This window comes from Kwoniella dejecticola, chromosome 2, assembly GCF_000512565.2.
Source record: "Kwoniella dejecticola CBS 10117 chromosome 2, complete sequence".
Taxonomy (NCBI): domain Eukaryota; kingdom Fungi; phylum Basidiomycota; class Tremellomycetes; order Tremellales; family Cryptococcaceae; genus Kwoniella; species Kwoniella dejecticola.
Genome location: NC_089302.1, coordinates 321072 through 344593, shown reverse-complemented (window position 1 = coordinate 344593; position 23522 = coordinate 321072). Strand labels below are relative to the sequence as shown.

General features: G+C 46.6%; 8 protein-coding genes across 8 annotated transcripts; 4 read left to right on the top strand and 4 right to left on the bottom strand.

Moving 5' to 3' along the window:
• Positions 1 to 12: 12 nt before the first annotated feature.
• On the top strand, positions 13 to 1135 carry I303_101583 (uncharacterized protein; the record flags this gene model as incomplete). The annotated part of the gene is made up of 2 exons (XM_018405626.1): positions 13 to 921; positions 1031 to 1135. The coding sequence occupies 2 exons, from the start codon at positions 13 to 15 to the stop codon at positions 1133 to 1135; spliced, it is 1014 nt and encodes a 337-aa protein (XP_018265907.1).
• A 411-nt stretch (positions 1136 to 1546) lies between these two features.
• I303_101582 (uncharacterized protein) lies at positions 1547 to 3231 on the bottom strand (the record flags this gene model as incomplete). The annotated part of the gene is made up of 5 exons (XM_018405627.1): positions 1547 to 1783; positions 1922 to 2195; positions 2275 to 2831; positions 2916 to 3005; positions 3085 to 3231. The coding sequence occupies 5 exons, from the start codon at positions 3229 to 3231 to the stop codon at positions 1547 to 1549; spliced, it is 1305 nt and encodes a 434-aa protein (XP_018265908.1).
• A 561-nt stretch (positions 3232 to 3792) lies between these two features.
• I303_101581 (uncharacterized protein) lies at positions 3793 to 4912 on the top strand (the record flags this gene model as incomplete). The annotated part of the gene is made up of 6 exons (XM_018405628.1): positions 3793 to 3804; positions 3906 to 4021; positions 4104 to 4257; positions 4319 to 4369; positions 4648 to 4779; positions 4859 to 4912. 6 exons carry the CDS (start codon positions 3793 to 3795, stop codon positions 4910 to 4912), a joined length of 519 nt encoding a protein of 172 aa, XP_018265909.1.
• Positions 4913 to 5181: 269 nt separating this feature from the next.
• I303_101580 (uncharacterized protein) lies at positions 5182 to 6813 on the bottom strand (the record flags this gene model as incomplete). The annotated part of the gene is made up of 7 exons (XM_018405629.1): positions 5182 to 5313; positions 5425 to 5558; positions 5635 to 5693; positions 5840 to 5968; positions 6099 to 6241; positions 6325 to 6592; positions 6770 to 6813. 7 exons carry the CDS (start codon positions 6811 to 6813, stop codon positions 5182 to 5184), a joined length of 909 nt encoding a protein of 302 aa, XP_018265910.1.
• A 2263-nt stretch (positions 6814 to 9076) lies between these two features.
• Positions 9077 to 11508, top strand: I303_101579 (uncharacterized protein; the record flags this gene model as incomplete). The annotated part of the gene is made up of 3 exons (XM_018405630.1): positions 9077 to 10881; positions 10994 to 11155; positions 11241 to 11508. 3 exons carry the CDS (start codon positions 9077 to 9079, stop codon positions 11506 to 11508), a joined length of 2235 nt encoding a protein of 744 aa, XP_018265911.1.
• Positions 11509 to 12381: 873 nt separating this feature from the next.
• On the top strand, positions 12382 to 17347 carry I303_101578 (uncharacterized protein; the record flags this gene model as incomplete). Its single annotated transcript, XM_018405631.1, has 4 exons — positions 12382 to 13315; positions 13403 to 14412; positions 14479 to 15509; positions 15571 to 17347. 4 exons carry the CDS (start codon positions 12382 to 12384, stop codon positions 17345 to 17347), a joined length of 4752 nt encoding a protein of 1583 aa, XP_018265912.1.
• Positions 17348 to 17733: 386 nt separating this feature from the next.
• On the bottom strand, positions 17734 to 20634 carry I303_101577 (uncharacterized protein; the record flags this gene model as incomplete). The annotated part of the gene is made up of 12 exons (XM_018405632.2): positions 17734 to 17758; positions 18038 to 18227; positions 18351 to 18483; positions 18630 to 18926; positions 19026 to 19102; positions 19153 to 19211; positions 19280 to 19405; positions 19481 to 19645; positions 19738 to 19873; positions 19977 to 20039; positions 20113 to 20170; positions 20278 to 20634. 12 exons carry the CDS (start codon positions 20632 to 20634, stop codon positions 17734 to 17736), a joined length of 1686 nt encoding a protein of 561 aa, XP_018265913.2.
• Positions 20635 to 21777: 1143 nt separating this feature from the next.
• Positions 21778 to 23115, bottom strand: I303_101576 (uncharacterized protein; the record flags this gene model as incomplete). Its single annotated transcript, XM_065968368.1, has 5 exons — positions 21778 to 21903; positions 21976 to 22134; positions 22197 to 22242; positions 22304 to 22692; positions 22795 to 23115. The coding sequence occupies 5 exons, from the start codon at positions 23113 to 23115 to the stop codon at positions 21778 to 21780; spliced, it is 1041 nt and encodes a 346-aa protein (XP_065824440.1).
• Between the last annotated feature and the right edge of the window lie 407 nt (positions 23116 to 23522).

Below are 23522 nucleotides of genomic sequence, written 5' to 3'. Positions count from 1 at the left end.
CCGATCTAGAAGATGAATTGGATGCTTCGCTCTTCGTCTGCGTTGAGGTCACTTAGCCATTCAACGCTTTTGCGGAGTTCAATACCAGTACGACCCCGTCAAGCTGGACGAATCCCCCTTGGCTATACCTCGGTAGTTCGAAGAAGTGTTGTCAACAGGCAAAGTAGCACTAGCTCGTCTTCTAAAACTCGAGATCCCGAACCTGCTGCACGTCCCTCACCCTCATTGTCCTCGTCGCCATCAACTCCCGCGACAGATACCGAAACCCCATCGTCAGCTTTACTGTCACCTTCACCCTCACCCTCACCCTCAGCATCACCTTCACCTTCACATTCGAATCAATCCCAGACATTCCCAAAATCTAACTTGGTCCAACGATACATACCCTCCCTCTCCGCCCTGTCTACACGAACTGGCGTCCCCCTCCCTTCCCTCGCTTTATCGTTCTTGATCTTGCATGAAATCACGGCTGTCGTACCTGTCATTCTGATTTACTGGATATTCTCGAGTCTGGGGATAGGCTTGAGTCTGGTCAACCTTATTTTAGTTATTGGCCAAGGAGAAGGAGAAGCAGAAGGAGAACAAACGTCTCCAAACTCCCTTTCTGAAGTTCAAGTTCAAGTGGAATCGAATGCACCTTTCGGATCGGAACATGGAGAAAATGGCAATGGCCGTTCGTGGACATGGAGACACTGGGTTAGGGAGTGGTATTTTGAAGGCGAACGTAAGATTGAGAGAGTCGGTAAACGATATGGTATTTTGGGGTACGAGAGAGCTTCTCCGTCCGACTCAAGTTCAGATGCTATGGGACGACCGAGTGATGGAACAACATTCCCTCAAGAAGGTGATGCTAGGGCATTGTCGGGGACCGGGGCAGCTACCAAGGTCGCGGATGCTATAGCTGCTTATGTGATTGTCAAAGTAAGTTTATTTTCCCCAGCTATGCAAACACTTCATATGCTGTCGTTCGACTGTTATATCAAGCTGATTGATGACTGGAATTGACTTTACTCCGGGATGATCTCACTAGGCCCTCTTGCCGCTCAGAATAGCCGTCTCGGTCGGAGCATCCCCCGTATTTGCTCGGTATACTTTAGTACCCCTTCAACAGATGCTCAAGCGGTTCAAGCGATAGCATCGGATCAGGCAAATTTTGAGTTACGATCAGTCGGGAATAGTGGACAACAATTGAAAAGTATCGGTCAAGTACATTAGCCATGTTGTATATATAAACGCAGTTCGATAGGTGTTTGGTTTGGGATGTAGCATGATATAGTCGTTAGATGCATTAGGCGTTAATTATCATTTAACGTGGAATTAGAAACAAACTAAAGTCGAAGAATTATACAGTGTATAAAAGGTGTCAAGTGCAATGTGTAAACGACATATATACAATCAATTGAAGAGGGTATCTATCAAGTCGGGTATCTGGGATATGGTAATATCATCGTGATCTAGCATTCCCTCTCTCTTCGCTCTCACGCCGTCCCAGCCGTCTACCTGTGCGTCGTTCTATAAGACGGTCGTCATGTATTTTTCAATGCCACTACAGCCTATGACCCGGAACCACAGTGAAGATAACCACCAGTATAGCCGTTATCAAGATGCAGACCAGTTCTATCCATAATGCCCGGATGGTCAATAACTTCCTGACGTAAGGTTCTTTCACCTTGATCAATCTGAACGGGGTGGTTTCAGATCGGTTGAAGAGCGCAAGGAGGGGCGAGAGGGAGTAATATGACGAGAGCAGGAGGTTGGTAGCGAATATGAAAGGGAGTATTGTCTGCATCGTATGTACCCAACAGCATCTCATTAGCTTTACTGCTCCCATCTGGATTGAGGGCAGATGGATCCATGAAGTATACTAGCCTAGGAAATGGGAATAAGAAGGAAGATAGATTGCCGAAACGTCGTGACATACCCATAATCTGGTCAATTTAGGTTTCCAGTCCAAGAAGATCAACGAGAAAGCCAAGACGAATCCGCCCCATAAGCAGACCAGTCCCAGAATCAATCTCACAAAAGAGCCTAACGGAGTGAGGTTACCGAATGCTTTCGCTCGAAGGAATCGAGGGAACGCATCTTGCTCGAGTGCTTTGAAAATGTACACTTTTTGAGCGTGGTACAAGTCTGGGATAAGAGGGGAGACATCTTGAGAGGTTGATATTGGGAAATTGTGGATTCGAAGGGACGGTCTAGACTCATTCAAATGGAACTATGTCAGCAAGCAGAATAGTAAATAAATGATCAGTAACAGAATGAAAGCAGACTCACGGTAAGTAGATCTCTCTTTCTGCGCCAGGTAAGAGATACCTCAGGTAAATCCTTTCTGCCCCTTCCACCAATGCGGCCTTCTCAATCGCCCTATCTCGGGCAATGACCGTGGGCGCCTTTGATTTGCGCTCTCCTGCAAATTTGCCACGCAACGACATTCGGCCGGACGGAGTCATTGATGGTCTATCTCTATTTTGAGGTATTCCAGAACCGTTATTGGTATTATTGTTGGTGTTTTGACCTAATTCATTGATATTTGATGAAGGCGTAGGAGAGAATGCTGTGGATCTAGCATTCTGTCCGTGTGATTCAGTGTCTCTCCTTTCTCTGCCTGTCGCAGTACCTAAAGTGGGAGAATCGAATTCTGCACCTTGATTCGCGCGCGGTGAAGGGGAGTCGGAACCGAAATTAGGGTTGGGCGATTGCGGTTGACTATAATGGTGATGATGATCGTTCGACAGCGAGAGGAGAGGCGCGAAATGAGAGCCGTTCGTACGTGCGTATTGGGCGAATTCGGGCCATTCTTCTTCGATTGATCTACCTGATTTCTTTATGTCCTGTGAGTATGAAGGAGGAAACATCAGTCTACTCGGTCACTGCGAAAGGACAAGACAGAATCGATCAATGAGGAGAGGGCTCACCTTGAAATACGCTTTACACATATTTTCGTGCTGTTGCACATCCAACCAGAAATCCAAGGCATCTTCAGCGGATTCACGTTGAAGGAAAATCTAGCGCACAGACCGTTGGCGAAATTCAGCATGGACCAACAATTGACGACTGCACCAATTCTATCATACTTGGACTCACGTAGAAACAGAACAAATCAAGAGGTGGTCTCGTACGTCTATCCAACACTTCCTGTAAGGTAGGTAATCTGCTAAGCTTGAGATATCTCGATCCAGATAATCTGCGTTGTTCTTTTGTCGTAGGTGGTTGCTCTGTTTTTTCGTTCATCTTGATTAGCGACTAGCGCAGAAGTCGGCCCTGTTCGTCAAGAGACTCTCTCCCAATCTCGTATGTGAACGGAGGGATGAATCTTGATCTAGTGAATGTCGTCGATTAAGGACTGTATCTTGGGTCTGATGCAATGTTGAATTGATGATAGCTTGAATGGATTGTCATCTCAAGTTGCTTTTGCTTGATGGGTTTCAGCGTAAACACAGAAATGAAACGCGCACAACCCATCCACGTGTTGAGTGTCTTCATCCATGACGTGGACTTCTTGTCACCATTACTGTATTTCGTTATCACTTTACCCTCGCGCTCTGTCTTTGCCAAATTCGTCAAACAACCCAAACTCCCCTCATGTGTCGTCCTTCTTCAACATTCTATAAACCCGTATTCTACACTATCATTAGGTTTCTCCAACCCTGCTGAACCTCACACTCATGCGATAACCTCTCTTCATCTTCCTCTTCACCAAATCTACCTATACTGAAAAAAAAGGTCCAGGTCGAGGGAGTGAAGAGGTTTCTGTCATCGACAGTCGCAGCTGGTAGTTGGAGTACTGGCAGGATGTTCTTCCTGGTTGGTATCAACATCCATTGCGTGTGAGATCCTCAAACACGCTGACACTGTCTGTCATGTCATTTCTCGTGATATCGTGTCACCCTTGTCGCGGTGTGTAGAGAGAACTCACTCATACCATATTACTTCATCCCTCGTACTTTGGTGCCCAATTAGAGGATTACCTCAGGCAGAAACTGTATGAAGATGTCGAGGGGACATGTAGTGGTAAACATGGGTGAGTCCCCTTCCCCTTTCAACAGCTTGCACCCCGATGTGTTGTATGCAAGGGTGATCAGCTGATCGTGTGAGGAATGTAGGTATATAATATCGGTGATTACCATTTCCGATATAGGGGAGGGAAAAATCATACCTTCGACGGGACAGGCCAAGTTCAAGACTACATACACTGCTATTGTGATGAAGCCTTTTAAAGGTGAAGTCGTCGATGGGAAAGTCATCCACGTCAACAAGGTCAGTCTTTCAGCTGGGTGATTCTAGGTATTAGCCGACATCAGCTGACTTGCCTGTTTAGATGGGCTTCTTAGCTATGGTTGGCCCATTGCAAGTATTCGTATCTTCGCATGTGAGTCAGAAGTTTCATTCAAGTTGTGTGTCTGGGTTACGTGTCTTTCTCTCTCTTCTCTTCTTCCATCCCGTTTCACCTCGCCAACTCGTGATGAATAACATATGCATAGGGACAGCAGACCCTCTACATGGGGAATGTTGATTATGCCTGGGTGATCTTGTAGTAATTGATCGATTATCTCTGAAACCTTTTATCCCCTTTATCCTATTGTGAAGCCATTCGAAAATCGAAGTAGTCTGTGTGCTGACGAGTCGTTGGGTCCGGGAAATCAACAGCTTACACATGGAGATATGAAATACGATCCGAACGCTTCTCCGCCATGTTATCGATCGAATGACGAGATTATACAAAAAGATACCAAAGTCAGAATGCAGATTGTTGGTTGTCGAGTAGAAGCGAACGATATCGTGAGTAGCGTGCTTAGCTGCCTGTCGAACGTACCCGTAACCCAGCTGATTGTTTGCTTGTTTGTCTGTATGTGACTAGTTCGCAATTGGAACGATCAAGAAAGATTTCTTGGGTCAAATTAGGGAAGATTGATACGTCTTCATCATCATCAACATCATCATTATCATTAGAATCTAGATCTCAGCTGGCAAAAGCTGTTGAAAAATCGAGACATGTAAAGTCTTGTTGTATCATATCATCGTATATAAAAACGTAAAATGTCAAATATTGTCGTACTCTTGCGTACTTTGTCAGAAGAACAAATGAATCAAAAATACAATCAAATGCATTGCATTGCATGACAGAACTACTCGTTGATGAGCGACGCCGGACGAGTGATGTTTATTCTCCATGGCTGATGATCACGAAGCGTATCTACTGTCCAGACTGGTCATGAGTCGATGACTTGGTGCTTTGGTAGGTATTGCTCCGGAAGGTTTGACTGTGTGGCCATCGGGAGTCTCGTAAAGATAGGTCATGGCCATTCCGGGTGTCTGTGGAAATCAATAAAATGAGGAGGTTTATCAGTTATATAGTGTTGTGGCGCGCTCGTGTGGTTGACGGTGATACGAATCTGAGTGAGTGAGTAAACTTCAGTCACTCACAGTAGGTATTTTCTTTCGTTTCTTAGCTGGACCATCTTCCTCTTTGTGTTCGGGTTTCAACATATTGGCGATCTCCATGGCGAATATATGATAGATCAGACCTGCTAGACAGACCACCGCAATCTTTCGGTGGACTACGACCCATTCGCAGGTATCAGACATCTGTCAGATATCGGCCTTTGGCAAGGACAGGGCGGCGACATCACTCACATATGCCGATGATGACAATCGCACTGATCATTTTTAGATGGACTAATCTTTTCTGCCACCTACATAAGTAGATTTAAAAATAATCAATGCCTCTTTATCTTCTGTCTCCCATGTCGGATCCTATCCTATCCTGTCTCGACTGCGACTGTGACTGTACCCACAGCCATCAAGGAGACAAGCAATGGTAAGAAGGGTCGAGACTCACTTCTTTCTACTATTCTCATACGCCTCAATAGCCTTCTTGGCCTTCTTAAGCCTTTTCTCCTCTTTGCCTTCTACTTCGAGACGCAGCTGTTCTCGAGCCTCAGGGGTTTCTCGTTGATTGTGATGGCCCCTTCAAACGTACAAGAGATCGAATCAAAATTAGATCAGTGACTCGCAATTAATCAGATGTCCCGAGGAAAAGTTCAGCAATCGCGATGCAACCGAGTCAATCCGATTCAATTCAGCGCCAATCAACTCACACATGAGCAGAGTTTCCCGCTTCCCACCATAAAGTCTTCTTGGTACTATCTCCCCCGCCTGCTAGACCAAGGGGAAAAGGGAATAATCGCGGTTTCCCATCTCGGGTAGTCAAGAAATGCGATGGATGTGCACTTGGGTTTTCCTTCGGTCGTATCAGCCGCATTACCCTCTCATTGTCGGAGAAGACTGAGCGTTACTGGACGGCGAATCGGTAGGCGGACTCACCCAATCATTCTTCTTTTTATCGATCTTACTTTTAACCAACGGATCATATCGACCCTTTTCCTCTCTATGAGCTCTCTCGACGCCCTTCTGATAATTATCAATCTGAGAAGTGACGATCCAGTGCCCGATCATTAGACAGACTAGCAATAATGAGGCTCGCTTGGCCATTCCGACGGCGGCTGATAAGCCCGGAGGAAGGTTCAGGGACGATAAGAAGAGGGATAGGGAGGAGATCAGGAGGGTTATCAGGTGGAAAGGGGTCAGTGAGCTGCAGCATTGGAATCAGCATCAGTGCGAGTGAGAACATAGTAACGTCAGTACTATACGTGTGTGACTCATTAATGAGATTGGATTGCACTTTGAGATGATCCGGATTTCCGATCTGAGTGAATGAGTGATGTTCAAGAGAAAAGAAGAAAGAAGAAAGCAGAATTTCACGACTTACAGGCCGTTCTTGGGCGTTAGTGGATCATCGAATATATCTGGCATTTTGGTGTTAAGCTGCTTGATTTGATATAGATAAATTAGTTAAGCTCCCTGAAATTACTTTCGATCTTTCGCTGCACTTTACTTTGAGATGATTGATCAGTCGGTCTTTTTCAGTTTTAGTATTACTTTTCGAGACATGCTTTGCTAGGAGTCGATTGACTCGTTGAAGTAGAGTGGTGCAGGAGGAGGAGAGTCAGTACGATGAACAACTGGCGAATTCCCAGTATGTCTTTTTCCTCGGTCAGTTCATGTAGAGATCGTTGTACCTTTGCGTCCAGGTAAAGATGAAATGAAAGGATGTAGGGGAGAGCGAATGAAAGGACATGCAGATAGGAAAGGTCACCCCTACTCTATGTTGATAACATCTTGACTTGCCTTCCCGAACACTGTAGGCTGGGCGAACTTCGTCTGGCAGATAAAGAGACGGTGCACTTACGAAACGTCAATAATGGTCTAGACGTCATCAGAAAAGCCGGTTAGACACCTTTACGCAATATATAGTATAACTTACGAGTTGTAGGCGGTAAGCTAAGAAGAGCTAAAAGGGGGGTTAGCAGCGTGATAGATGAAATTCTCAGGGTGGATTAACCTTTGACCGGGTAATCTTTACGGCTGGTAAGATGGTAAGATGGTAAGATGGTACAAAATGATCGGAGAATTGGGTCCAGAACATTGATTTTTTGGTTATTTTGCACAGCTTCTTTCCTTTGCTCGAACAACATCCAGATTAAATCTTGGGAATTTTTCGACTTCGTCTGGATGCAGAGAAGGATCAAGTGCGGAGGGACACCTACTCATACATTGAAAGCGAAGCGAAAGCGATACACTGATGCATCGAACCAATCTTCTCTGCTCAGCACAACAGATCCCAGTTGTCGCAGTTATAACAGCACCGCGCGCAGGAATCTAGCGGACTCTGATTTTAAGTTAAACTAAACCGTTTAGCGGTTGTACGTTTGTACGTTTGACCCTTATTCTATGGTACTTGGATAACCTACTTCCTTACTTCCCTGACCCTGAATCAATCAACAATTGGTGTGCTAGTAGTCAAGTTTCATCATTGTTTGAATGAACACATAGACACCAAAAACGCATACAGGAGTGATTGTCTGCGCACAGGAAGAAGATCCTTCTCATTCAACATACATCGACAGCACTCAACTATCCTTCTCAGTTCCCAGGGCCTTTCAATCAGCTACAGCTGCAGCTATAGCTACGGAGGAGATCGTTGCGCTCAAGCAATCACAATACCGACAAGAGGTCAATGCGGAGTGGAATCATACAACACCGCCGACAACAACAACTTCCAATAGTCAATTATCGTTCAACGTCAACAATCACGACCACCTTGTAGGATATAGATAGCAGCATCGCATCGTCTCGGATTGTCTTTTGAAGAGCGAAGAGCGAATATCCTTCACAAGTTAGATCAAGAAAGGATGATATATATCAACTAGCTAGTGAGTTCCTGTCTATCGTTCCTTTCTTCAGGCCTCAGACTCAGGATCAATCCTGCCTTACCGTGTATCGTCTATTGTTCTTTCGTTTCGTAAAAAGTTTGACCTTGACAACGCTCCACCCATTGTCTCTCATACCTCTAATCTTTGACGGTGAATTACGTGGAACGTAGAGAGGGGAAGAGGAACGTCGTTCAGGTGACTTGCTTTTCGTTGTCCTACTAGGACGTGCATGCTGCTTTGACAATGAGTCATGTTGTTGTTATTTGAAACTGCTATTGGTGTGGAGCGTTGTATTTTGATCGGAATAGAATGTTTGAAAGAAGAATAGAACGATTAGTCCATCTTCGTCTCATCCCTCATCTACTTCTGATTCTTCTTGCCCGTGTCCGTGAGACCATCACACCGAGCAGCGGACAAAAGCTGTGACTACTCCATCATATCTCACATTGACATAGCCTTTTTGTACTGCTTCGTATTTCCCTTGAATGCTCCCGTACCAACAACTCTATCATCATCGCTGCTTTGACATCGCTTGCTATATAAGAGTCGAGAGCTGACAACTGTACCCTCTTACCACTACGTCTTACTTTATATGTTCACTGGCATACAATCAAATCCGAATCAATCGACATTCTGATCTCGACCACTTGACGTCACTTAATTACCACTGTTCTGTATCTCATACCCAAACTCAATTCAACTCCCATCAAATGGTACAATCTTGCATCGCTGGTCGATCAATTCATCTCATCCCGTTTCATCTTGACACAAAATCAAACTTGAACCCATTCCAACCCAACACAATGATTGCAATCAGATCACCTGTTCCCACTCATCTTGCTTCGAGACCCACAACACCAATCTCATTACGATCGCCTATACTCCTTTCACCTTCCTCCTCAAACGGTTTACATTCAAATCTTAATACCCCTCGGAAGCGACAAATATCATCCACATCCTCGTCGACGTTGCCCCTTATAGATACTCAACATCTGCCTGCCCCTGTAGATCAACCGGACAAATACTTCTCACAAGCTCAAAGGCCATTCAAGAAGATCCGGCTCAATCATACACCGCTCTCTACGAGACATCCCAATCATAACAACGGAAACTTGAGAGATTCAGGGGAAGACAGCGATAATTGTGAGAAAGGGAACACATCTACTGCCACTCCTTTGACCGTCGATACCCCTGAAATCTCATCAACATCAATAAACGAAGCCAAAATGGACATCCAAATGATATGCCAAACAGACATGAATAGCGCAGAGGCTGAAGGGGATGAAAGCTTCGACATCCAACCGAAATACTATCCTACCTTTTCCACAACTAGACCGAAATTAGGCAGATTAGACACGACCGCCTCATTGGATTTTGAGCCGGGTTCTTCATCAACAGCTGGACCTTCCTCTTACTCCATTGGCGAGATGTCAACTCACTCGTCACCCACCAAATCCTCCTCTTTACTACCTGTGATGCACCTCAAACGTAATCCGAAGAAGCTCTCATTATCTCTCCCACCGTCATCCTCAGCATCGTACTCCTCTTCTCCAGCTTGCTCGACACCATCGACAGTCTGTCCCACCCCGATCGCAGAGAGCGATTCCAAATTCGGTACACCCTATACCCCTGGTCCACCCAAGACTCCCGCTCTTGCGATGTCTCTTGGCCGATCGACTTTCAAGGGTAGTCGACGACCTAGCTTACTGAGTCTGATCACCAATCCACCAGGAAACGATGACGTCCCTCCCACGCCCAGCGTAGTCCATCCTTACGCAACGATGAGAACAAAGAACAAAGGCGGTAGAGCGAGGAGCCAAACTGCTCTCGAGATCGTGCCGTCTAGTGCATCGGAACAACAGCAACAGCATCAGGAAAGATCAGTCTCGTTGGGATTCCCACCGATCGATGAGGATTCTTCTCCTCATATCCATTCTGGCGGATTAAGCGCTCTTGGATACGCTTTACCCACTACTTCCTCATCGCCTTGTGGTGTCAGAGTACAAGCGTACAATTCCAGTCCGACCACTTCGGCATCGACTATATCAGACGAAGCCGCTTCATCCAGCTCCTCCTCTTCTTCCACTCCCTCAACGTCGCCTCCTCTTCCGACGGCGTTCACATTCCAGATGCCACTGAATGATTATTATCCGAAAAGACAGAAAGAACCGTACGAAGATGGACCCGTCGAATTCTTGCCGGGTATTTACCTCGGTTCGGAGGAGTCGGTCTATCAATTCGGACACTATGCCGGGCCGTCAAAGCGCGTCAGGATAGTCAATGTAGCTCAAGAGATCGATGATCCGGTTGACCCCTTATCTTCCAGTATCAGAGGATGGACAACTGCCAAAGGAAAAGAGAAGATGAAACTCACGACATACCCATCATCCTTGGAAGGTCGGGAATATCGACCGGAAATCGAATATTGTCATGTGAGATGGTCGCATGGTGAACTTGGTCTAGCGGATTTACCACCCAAAGCGGAATTAGAGGATCTGCTGGATCCCGATACTGCCTCAGATGTCGTTGATGAGAGGATGTGGGGATTCTGGGAGACTATTAGGTGGATGGAGAGTGGACGAAGGCGGGGAATACCGATTCTGATCCAGTAAGTTTGTCCTTCCCAGCGAAACACCTTCGAATTCATGAGATCTGTGCAGAGCAAATATAATGGAATATTCAGCTGATTTTGGACCTTCTTCTTCGCTTTGCACCCACAGTTGTCAATGCGGAGTCTCTCGATCAGCTACTCTGGCCATAGCGTACACTATGGCATTATCAGCTATAGGTGCTCTGCCTGATCTCTTGGGCGGAATACGGTCTATGCAAGATGCGTACGATTTCGTCAAGGCGAGATCTTCTTGGATAGGACCTAATCATTCGTGCGTGTCTATCTCCGCTGAATCTGCATTCGTTTCTTCTCGTGGATCGAGGGAGGGGGTACTGACACGAACGTCGGTTGTGCAGATTGGTTTTCCAACTAGTGGATTTCGCTAGACATCTAACGAACCTACTATCGACTTATCAGTCGAAGGATATGGGTGACAGTACACAGAACAAGATAACCACGGCTTTCCCTACAAACAGCGATGCGGAGTTGAGTGAAGCTGAATGGGCTAAAAGGAGAAAAGCATTCGATGATTCCGAGGAAATCGGTTGTGTCAGTCCGGAAGAAGCTGGTCAAGAGGCGAGAAGGTTGGATGAGGAGATGTTGATTAGGAAAGGGAGGCGATGATGAGTGGATGAAAGGGTTTCATTGGTGAAGACTGGGTGCGCTGGTGCGGTGGAAGAAAGGACAATTCTGGATGAATTTACTTTGAGTCAGGAATCTTGGGTATTTGGATGTGGGTTCCTTTCGTCGACCCGGCTCTTACTTATTGCCATCTGTCTGAATCTACACCAAATCATTTGGGCAGATTGTATTGCATATTGTATTGTATGATATGTCATCTCATTGTACTTGAGCCGGACTAACTATTCCTGTGCGTCTACTGATTTGATGTTCGCTGTTTGGTATTCACTGGTCGCTGTTCGCTATTCTACAATGCCCAACAGGTAAATCAAGATTGAATGACGCCGATCGAATCGGATACCAAACAGGAACAAGCCAAAGGATGGGGAGTGTAGTGAGTGCATTCAATGTTGCTGATGGTCAGTGCGTGCGCTGATTGACACACAGACAAAGTTGGTTGATAGGTTGAATGATATTCTACATGACTGATTAAAGAGTAAACAAGTCAACGTGACACACCCTTCGATATATGACAATTTGATTGTTTGCGATTTCGTCTTTGGGCTCATCCCTTCTCACGGCTGCTGATAGTCAGTACAACTAAACGACTTATTCACGAATGAACGACTACTTTCCGACAACCCAGCGACGATAGACAGATCACGAATCACGAACGATAAGCAATCACCGAATATCAAGTAAGAACATCTCCAGCATACGATACGACAGGACAAGGCAATTCTCTCTCATTCAAGCTCACTCGATACCTGTCAGATACCTACATATTCCTTACCAGGCATACACCCTCCCTCGTCGCCGTTCCTCCCTCCCATTTCAGCGTCTCCTCTTCCATTTCAATCGAAAATAACAGACAATATGGTCCCCTCCATCCTCCTATCAACACTACCCATCCCATCCCTACTCCTCCTGGTGATCATAACACTCTATCACTCGACACCACTACTCAAGCTCTTACCCAACCTCACACCGAACTTGGAGAAGTTATCCAATATCATACCTCATCCTAAACGATCCAAGAACTTGCCGCGAGAATTCTTCAACTTGCCTCCTCGACCCGGTTCACCCTCTGCGAACTCATCTCACTCCGTCGACTATTCAGTCCGGGGGATCTTAGGCGTCAGAGGATGTTTGATCCTTGTCCTTTCAGTTGAGGCGCTTATCTCCCTATCATGCGGCTGGGTTTTTCTGAACACTATCATCACTCCTTCCTCTTCCTCTTCTACTCTGGCAGCGGGCGAGTCCGGGATAGACATAGCAAATTGGGGATTAATAGCTACCAGTCTGGTCTTACTTCCGAGTACAATTGCTTGGTTAAGCATATTCACAATCTTGTCGAAACCGCCTATCATCAATCAAAAAGCCAAATACTCTTCCATATCGACTGCAGCAAGGGTCAGAGGTGTCTTCTTCAAGAACGGCGGAATCACGCACTCAACCCTCTTACCTCGGATCTTACCTATATCCTTACTCACCTCGACACTTGCCATAGTCCTCTCAGCAATTTTACCGACTTCCGGGTCATACGTCATCCTCGGGTACACCTCCTTATGCTTGAGCATCGTTGCAGGCGGTGGGGTAATTGGAATGTGGCGGGTAGCCCGCAATCCGCGAGAAGGTTTGATTCGATTGAGGGGAGAATCGAGTTTGTCCATGTATGAGAAAAATCACTTGAGGGCTTTGTCGCCTGATACAGAATCCACTTATAGGGTGAGTAATGAGATTGTACATCTCAATGAAGAAGATGGCATAGAGCGAATGAGAGATACTTCAAGTTGGTTGAGTTCACCTTGTAAGTGTTTCTAACATTCCTGTCCTCATGATCAGTTGTCCTCCGCAAAAGCGTATTTGTTGATTGATGACTTGACGATTTGCGCAGCGAGACCACCTACACCGGTGTCTTCGTTCGATTATTCCTCTCCCCACGGTACAGTCTCCACCAACACGACGAAAGATACGTTCAAAACACCTAAATCCAAGCCGTCCAACTCCAGCTTCGCAGCGTCAGCCTCGTTCGCCGTGCCTCCCTCGACTTCCGCCTTTACATCAACCTCAACATTGATTACGCCAGATCATCACAATAATAGTAATCTCTCCTCGGCGGCTGAGGGAGTCATGAATGATAAATCATGGTTGAGCGAACCGACCAATACGCCATCGAGTCTTTCGGAATGGTCTTTCCCTGATTCCCCAGCATCACCTCAACCAGCCATTACGAGAAAAAGATCGTCGTCACCGCTAAATTTGCCATTGTCGCCAGTCGACCACGCGAGGAATCCGAAGTCGTCACGACCCGGCGGTGACAGATCGCCCGTAATGCCTGACAATATCGTAAATTCTACTCCTGGACCTGGCTCTGGCTCTTTGATCGACGCTAGCATACTTGGAGATTATTCTCCAGATCCTTTCCATCCTCTACCACGGGGATTCCAAAGTCTCACGTCATTCCCGGTCTCCCCTGAACACGCCCAAAGCCGAAGTTCTCTGCTCACCAGAGTCACGGCACTGCAATCTGGCGAGACATTGGCGATGGTCCCCGTCGAAAGAGGTTCTTCCACCTTTACACTTCAATCTTACCACTCATCCGCAGCACACGATTCGTATAAAACACCTGATGCTAAGGTTGCCAAAGGAAAGAAAGTGTTGTCGACCGCAGAACGAAGAGCACCACTACCGCCTCCTATGCCTGTCGACATGCCTCTACCGCCGACTCCGACTTTGGCGAGAAGCTCGACCCTTTTCGAAATCCAGAACAAGGATAGCATGGAACTGTTGATGGGCAATGGAGATTGGGTGGACGTCGAGCGGGAGCAAGAAACACTCCAGAATTGGGGTAGACAAGGCCGGGGTGTCGGGGCCGTAGCTGTTGTCGCTTGTTTGGTCTGTTATGTGAGTCTGAACAACCGGCAGAAACCCATTTGTGAAACAAAGCTTACATGTACACTTTCATCGCAGGGCTTTTCTTTGACACTACTCCTCAACACCCAGACAGATATGGCCTTGGTCTTGTATTTGACATCATTGCTTCTGCCGTCCCCATTCTTGGCCTTGGCTTCTTGGCTGTTGAGATACCGCCCATTGCCCGTCGTCTCCGCCGCGCGCTCAAAGAAGGGATCCGCCAAGGGGGCGTCTTCAACCCATCTCTCCCTGGCACTCAAGTCGGAATCTCAGCTTTCTTTGCCGTCGTCAACATCCCCTAAATTGACTCCACCGGCTCCAAAACGAGCGTCGACCATGAATTTGGCTTCTCCAACTCTACACAAGATGATTGAGCCAAAACCGTCTTTGACAACTTTCTTAGGTTCAACGAGAGGCCAAGGTCGCAGACATACGGTATATGGAGGCTTGACTTTTGACGACATCCAAGCTGAGGAGAACATGAGGAAGACACTCGCTAGGCGGAGTGGGGATGTATGGATCTCAAGTGGCCATGCAATCGAAGGAGGTGGATTATTGTCGAGAGCTACCGAGATGCTCAAGCCTGTTCCTGCGATGAGGGTTTTGGAAAACACCCGTCCGAAGAGATCGAACGAGGGTACCTTAAGGCGGATGAGAGGCGGTGTAGTCTCAATGTTGGCCAAGCGGGCTAGCGGACTCTTCCAACAAAACACAGAAAACGATGTCGAACTGGCCATGGATCAATTTGAAGATGCCGATATGTCCGAGGGCAATAGTCCGAGTATCTATGGTGATGGTTCCGCTTCACCTGCAAGATCGGGTATAGCCATATCCATAATTGCCCCTTCTCCGGAAAAACGGGTCTCCCAATTTGCTAGAACAGCCAGTTCTTATTCGAGTGGTCAAGAAGGCGAGACTGATATCGGATTCGATATGAGCTATGCAACCGCCGAGATCGGTACCGCTAGACGAGGCAGAATGTCCAACGGTCCTACCTTTATCTTCGGCAAAGAGAAAAATCCGCCAGTCGAGAGAGCTCAAACGAATGGGTATGATTTAGATTGGATGACAGCTGGAGTCTTGCCAGGGTAAGACATACATGTTGCCACGGACTCAGCATGAGCTGATATCTTATTTGTAACGACACAGGCTCATACCCTCGATCAAGATCGGCAATGATGTCCGAGTGGAACCCGCTCCTCACTCCGCGCCGGACGGCCATACCCATCACCAAGAGGTAGACAACGACACGCCTCGAAGACAGAGACCATTATCAGATATGCCAGTATCACCAGAACAAGGTGATGAGACGTTCGCTACTATGCCCTCATTCCGCGATGCTTCTTTCAAACAGTCAACTCCTCATAATAGCAATAACAGGAAGCACGGTCATACTGGATCATATTCATCTTCCATCGACTTTACGGTCGCCTCGGAATACTTCACTGCTGAGACAGCCACTTCAGCTTCCCGGGAGTTGAGGCATCGAAAACAGGCTAGTCTGGGCTTGGGCAACCCGGACTCCATTGCAACGGAAAAGACGATCACTCATAAGCCTTCTTTTGGTTTACCGAAATTACAAGATCATGAGGGCCTGGAGGATGAGGTTAGGAGATCAATCGACGATTTGTATGCCCAAACAGATGCACAAGAGGAGAATGAAGGGATAGACTTACCTCCTTTCCCAACGGCAATGGCATTGAAGCACAAGCCGTCTTTGTCTAGGGTATCGGAAATGACGGAGGAGCCAACTCTCGCCTTGTCAACGTCGTCAAGCAGTCTCATTCAAAGGGGTCGAAGCCAAAATCACGACCAAGATCTCGATACCCTGGCGATGCTTTCAGAATCTGCGCTGGAGGAGATGCATCTCGCTATAGCGTTAGGTAGCACGACGCCCGCTTCCACCAAACGAGCGAAGAGTAGTACCGAATCAACAGCGACGGGTGATCTCAGTGTGGGATGTAGTATACTCACGAATGATGAGCAGCTGGAGGAAATGGAGCGAATGATGGCTATGGATACACCCACAAGAACCGAATTTGTCATTTCTCCTCCGCCTCCATCGGACGGTCGATCGTCAAGAGCAAGTGAGATCAGATCAAGTAGTCGAGCGAGCGATCGATCGGTCTCAAGTTGTGACACCTCGACTACTACTTACACGTCTACGACCTCGTCGACTCCCGCCCGATCCAGCATTCACTATGCACATACTACCCCTGCTCCACCCGTCCCTACTTTACCATTCGAATACCGACAACCAGCTTACCCTGCCGCGCATCCTTTCCCTTCAATGCCACCCCCACCAAGCGGATTGACCAGACAATTGTCAATGCCAAGTCTGACCATGTCGATGTCGATGCAAGCCCATCCTCCGATCCAGAGCTTCCTGAGGAACAACAGATCAACGGAGACTTTACACTCTGTCTCATCAGGTTCGACGAACCCTACACCCAAAATACAAATACGACATCAACAAAGTAAGAGAGAATTGAAATTGGTCCAGGCCCTCGAAAAGCGTAATAGCCCGATCGAGAACGGTAACTCAAAAGCAACATCTAAATCTGCAATGGGATTCACCTCGAGCTCGAATACCGATGCTGGTGTCAAGGGAAAAATCAAAAAGAGCGTAGTGGAGAAGAGGGGCCTGAGACCATTGACATTGGTGACTGACAATACGTCAAATGTGAATGTTGGGCGTAGATCAAGTCAGCCTTTGAGCGGAAATACCAAGAAATTGACGGTACTATATGATACCGAGGGTGAGAAGGATAATGGCTCGAAGACTTCTTTGACGACCGCGACAAGTAAAGGAATGGTAATGGGGAAGATGTCGACCGGTAGTGGCACTGGAAAAGAGAATGAGAAGAAGGGAAGTAAGACGTCGGTTGGGCCTGCGGTGGTGGGTGTCAGAGGGCTGCGAGCGTAAATCCATCATTGCTCGATACTTTCGATGGAGTAGCACTCAGGAACACGACAGTATCATTGGATTCGATCTCAATTGGATTTTGGGTATTTTGGCCATTCCATATCTTTTGTGTGTACTGTACATCAACTTATTTATATACCCATACTGCATTAAGAATACCCCGCGAGACTGGGATGACGATGTACGATAATATATACCTGAATGCATCTGCTCTGGATGGTTCTATCAACAATTCATTCTCTATTTGATTTTCATTTCTATACGATTTATCTGATCTAGTATTCGCGAGTGGGAAATCTCCAAGTATACTGTATTCTAATATATGTATAATGTTCATCTTGACCAGCCTCGAATCGGTGTACCGTACGTTATTCCGTTCGCTTCGTTTAGTGTAAGAATCTGAAATCCAGCCTGGAAGAGATTGGACGATATCATCAGTCCCGCAGTCACTTTCACGCGCCGACATGGAGAGAAGACAGGCTTGTGATTGTGATTGTGATTGTGATTGTGATTGTGATTGTGATTGTGATTGTGATTGTGATTGTGATTGTGATTGTGATTGTGATTGTGATTGTGATTGTGATTGTGATTGAGGTTGAGGTTGAGGTTGAGGTTGAGGTTGAGGTTGAGGTTGAGGTTGAGATCGCTCGTCATTGTGGTTGTAATCATGTTCAAACGAAAGTGACTCACCTCTTATTCCCTTTATCAGTCGTATTAGCCAGATAATCCTCCTTTTCAGCGGTCGTGTAATTATCCCAGATCTTGGATTTCTGTTTATTTCGATAGATGTACCACGCCTTAGCGAATAGTACTAACACGATCGAAGCTGCCGATAGACCGGATAAGACTCTGTTTCCTTTATGATAGTATGGCGAGTCGGCTAAGACACCAGAGAGCAATATTGTATTAGCTTGGCTCAGTGAGTCAGGATAAACGGAACACCTTGAATAGAGCGATGATCACTCGTGTGTCATTGGGTTATAACGAGACATATCCCACTCACATGGTTGGTAGATGTTTGAGGCTACTAGACTGGCAGCTTGCACGAACATGTTATACAGACTACTAGCGACTGTTCGAGTGCGGACTGAGCCGGCGTTCATGCTGTTCATAGAGACCAGGATTGGGTGGCAGTACTGCGCAATTGAACGTCAGCTACGACTCGGTGAAAATTTCATCTCGGAGCCATATGATAGGCGAATGCACACGATTGATGATTATGCTGCAGAAGACTAGCGAGGGTCGCCGAGTGTAGAACGATGAAAAGGCGCAAGAGACTCACGGGATACCCTTGTACCAGAGTGAGTAACACATACTTTGCCCATCTATTGGTATGATCCGGCAAGACCACCAGGACAATCATAAATACCAAATGCCAGATCGGCTGGACCAGGACGAAAAGTAGTCGAGAATTGAGTTTCTTGGCCCCGTAAGCGCAGGAGAAGTTGCCGATGGCGAAGAGGATCCAGGAGGGGGTAGTCAGTAAGTTGGTCTGCAATGTGGTGTATTTTAATTGTTTCAGGGTGAGGGTGAAGTATGCTTGGACTGTTGAGGGGGTGATGAATGCCACTAAGCCGATCTACGGAAGCGATGGTCCACAGATCAGCCCAACTACTGTACACCACAGTTTACAGTGCCGTACTTCGATCAGCGACCTGGGAAAGGAACTTCCACTCACCAAGTATAGAGGCCACATGTCGAAATCGGTTAGGGATCGCCACAGATCAACGAGGGAAAGTCCTTCTCTGTTGTGCACTGATTCCACAAGTCAGCTTCCAATTCCAGTTTGCATATTGATAACTTACTTGATGATTTTGTCGGATCATCCCGTAGAACCTTATTGACAATAATCGTTTCTTCTCGCCTATACGAGACCCCGAGATTTGTGTTAGAATTCGAAGGAACAGACAAAAGCAGTCTATGTGAACCCACTCAGTGAACCATCCTTTGGGTCTCCACCATTTCTTGGTCTGCGTTGGACTCGCAGGGAGGTAAAAGAATGCCCAAGCCCCGATGGCGAATGTGAGTACACCTTCGATGAGGAATAGCCATTTCCATCTACATTACGAGGACCCATCCTCTCGATCAGCTTTCCTTTCCTTTCGAAAAATGGGAAGGGAATGCTGGACTCACCCCGGTAAACCATGATGACCCCTCAATCTGAGCAGACCAGCAGCCAACAAAGCCCCAATGACGTTCGTGGCGGTGTACGAGATCCAGAAGAAGGATAATCTCAGAGTCAATTCGGCTGCTGTGTAGTAATATGACAGATACAGGATCGTGTCTGCTATAAATCCACTACGATATAATTGACATAGTGAGAAGACAATCCATATATCAGCATAAAGACGATTACTGGAATTTGTCGTCGAAGTGATATGCTTACTCACCCTTCGAGTAAACCTAGTAAAGCTCGAGTAGCGTAGAACGAGCTTCGACCAGTGATACCGACTTGTGCAATGGCGACGACGGACCATAACATCATTTGAATCGGGATCCAGACATCGCTTCCGAGCTTTTTGGAGACTAATAACGTGTTTGACTATGATCAGCGAGAGACAGACTCAATTGCGATAGAAACAGAGACTGAAGATTTGCAGGAGAAGAGGTGGAGGTGATCGAGACTTACTCATTTGTGAAGGAAGTTCGGCAGATAAGAAACAAAGATAGAAGATGGTCATTCCATTATTATCTATACGATCAACCGCAAAATCAGCTCAGTCCTCTAACAAGCTGACCTCAGTGCCTCGTGACGACAAACTCACATTCTTTCGTGGTCATGCCCACATCGGTGAGCAGATTATCGGACAAAGCATTGGTGATCTAGGTCATCCAGAAGGAGCGAATGCATGTTAGCTTTATTTATCGATGTCCTTGTGTATGTTGACTTCATAGACGTTTTGTCACATATTGTACTAGCCGAAACTCACATTTCCTCGATCAAGTTGTAACGCAGCAAAACAGATACAAGCCACAAATGCGACCTTGAGATCCAACCTCCTTCGCAATTTTGTTTCTTCCTCAGTGGTCCAAGTGGCTTTGGGATCCCAGCGATGCTTGGATTCGTAGCTATCAGGGGGTTCGTACCATTTTGCGTAGAGCTCATCTTCTGACGAATTGGTACTGCCATACCCGTATGTTATCTGTCCGTCCTGCTGGACGTACTCTCCTTCTTTCTTGGTAGAGTCATACGACTGTGGAGACGACGGTGTCGTGGGGGCAGGTGTGATCGCCTCAGTCGTAGTGAGTTGAGGGTTTGCCGATACAGGGGGAGCAGGGATAGCCATTTTGTTAGAGGTGACGAGGAGCTGTAAGCCTCGACCGGGATATACACAGGATGAATCGAAGACTCTTAGCTTTGGGTCATGCAGGGATACTGCGGTATTCGGAATTGGGGATTGACTTATATATGCATTCAAGTCAGTCAGGAGCTCAAATCAGTTAGTTAGTCTACAGCATCAGCGTCGAAAATCACGCTATCGCTTCAAATCATTTCAAGCATATTCGCCATTTCCAAAGATCTCGTTGTCCACTTAACCGAAACACATCGTGCTGGCCTGGCTACGGTCAAAAGATTATGTCGTAAGTAAACCATATTTGATCACTGCGCTCTTACCGCTGGCGGCTCCGACTTGCGAATGAAGAATGATGAATGATGATACCATCGATTTTACTCCCTTAGCATCGTATTTTTAGTCTTTAGCCTATGGCTTATGAGATGTGTGTGCGAAAAAGCAGAACTTGGCCTACGGGTGGAAAAGGGTAAAAGACCATAGATAAGAAAGCGAAAAATTTCCGATGATGCGCCTCCCTTCCCTCGAAGGAAGATCTCAAAAGGTTCGCGCAGAGTGATGCGGTACCTGATGGTGTGATTCTGCGATCCATCACATCTTATCGCATGATAGCGAGTGAAGAATTCCAGATTTCGAGCTGTTTTATATAACGGTATTCCGAATGTTGATTATCCATCACGCAATAGATAGCGAATTCAGGCACTCACTCACTCACCTTGCGGTACTTTCAATCCAGCGACTTCGACGTCATTAAGGACCCGAACAGAACCTCCAGAAGATCGCAAGCTCGCCAAATCTACCTATGTGACGTTAGCTCAGTAGTATAGGTATACATGATGGATGGGGAGTTGACGATCGGTCACGAAGTAGATTTTTGTGATGGCGCGATAAGATGTAATTGCGGAAATTCTTGTAATCGGCGACAGAAAGAACGATTGCGCCTTCGGCTCGGGAATTTGTTGACGGTCAATCCAAATATGAATTTGACTTGCAGCGAGTTTCGGATGTGCGACGAAGAAAGAAGGCACACAGTCGATCCCGATGCAAAGGGCAGAATGTGATACATGCGGTGAATAATGAATTGCTACATTGACACGTTTGGCCTTTGTCCCTAGACATGTTTGACGAAATTCCTATCTAAGCACTCCAACTCTCAAGGGCATCGTCACCGACTATTCTCTTTGTCATCCTCTCACTCAACTCCCATAAGGCGGTGGCGAGATTGAGATCTTGGGCTTGAGCTGTCTCTTTACCGGGTGTGGCCTGAAAAATGATAAATATTAGCAAAGCCGATACAATCTCAGGAGGGAGACCAGCGTCATCAACGGGACTGACTGGATCACTGAGGTAATAACCATTCCAGTCCTTCTCTACTACTTCATTGCTCAAAGCAGCGTACAAAGCACTATAACTTCCTTGTTCGGGATCTCGACCTATAGCCATAGTCGCGTACTTGGTGATAGTACCGACGATACCCGGGTATGCAGCCTCCCACTACACGAAGTATTCAGTCATTTGAAGAGTCCCTTTATTTACACCCAGTTCGAGCAGCTCACCTGATCTTGCATGTCAGTATTGACGGCTCCTGGGTGCACAGCGAGACTAAGATCGACAAAACTCTTTGATATCAGAATCGTCCTACTTGGGATTGAGTGAAACGTACATGTAGATATCATCTCCGTTCTTCTTGATCACCTTATCCCTGATGGATTTAGCATACAAGATCATCGCTAGCTTGGTTCTACCGTAAAGCTCGATCGGACCAAGTTCTTTTCCAGCTTCTGTAATTTCTTCCTCCGATCCGAAGTGTACACCTCTTCCTCTGGACTTGGAATCCTCTGATCCTGGTGCGAATCGATGCATTTCCGAAGACTCAAAGACGATTCTAACAGATCCTTTCTCCACGCCTGGCAGCTTTGAAGTCTTCCTAAGTAAGGGATAGAGAAGATTGATCACGTAGTAATGCCCTAAAGCGTTGACTCCAAAGTGTCGGTCGATCCCATCTGCATCTAAACCGAATTGGTTCGAGTTGATACCGGATGACAGGATCAACTATTTTTTTGGGGGGGGGGGGCACAATTCAATCAGCATCACTCCATCTGATCCTCGATCAGTAACATTGTAGCAAGGATGAGAAGGCAGATTGAGACTCACATAGTCGAGTCTATCGAATTTCTTGGCTAAACCACTGAAAACCTCCTTGACCTGCTTCAATTCTCCCAAATCGCAGCCTACCCATTCGACCGATCCTTTCGATCCTTGTTCCTTGATCTGAGCCTCGATCTTCCTGATGGCCTCTTCACCTTGTTCCTCCTTTCGGTTGACCATGACCACATGACCCCCGTACAAAGCGAAGAATCTGGCCACCTCGTATCCGATACCCAATGCACCTCCAGTGATGATACTCACAGTGCCGGTGAGGTCTTTCTTCTCGGGTCCGGCTGGACCAATGATCGGGTGAAGCACTGATTGCATTTTGTTGCTTGCTACGTGAGTATCTTATAGAGGATAATTTAATGGACAGAAGAGAAAATGACAGCTGCAGTGGTTCACTCGCTACTACATATATACCCAAGCTCAGTCTCATGCATACCCGATGGCGTCTCACAAGAAAGTCTGGTGACGTTTCTGAATAGGATAAAGCGATTATGCGATTACTCGTATACGTCATCCTACTAAATCTAGATGGACAACCTCCACAACGCGCCAAATGGGCTAAGATCGGATTCCAGCAAACATCGACACGCCAAGCAACTTATGACGATGAACAATTACGGCGAGCAGATCACAGAGACATGCATGTTTGTACATACATACACAGATCAAGTTCTAGTTTGTCGACTTTGTTCTGTCTGAGATATCAAACGATTCTATCCTGCTCT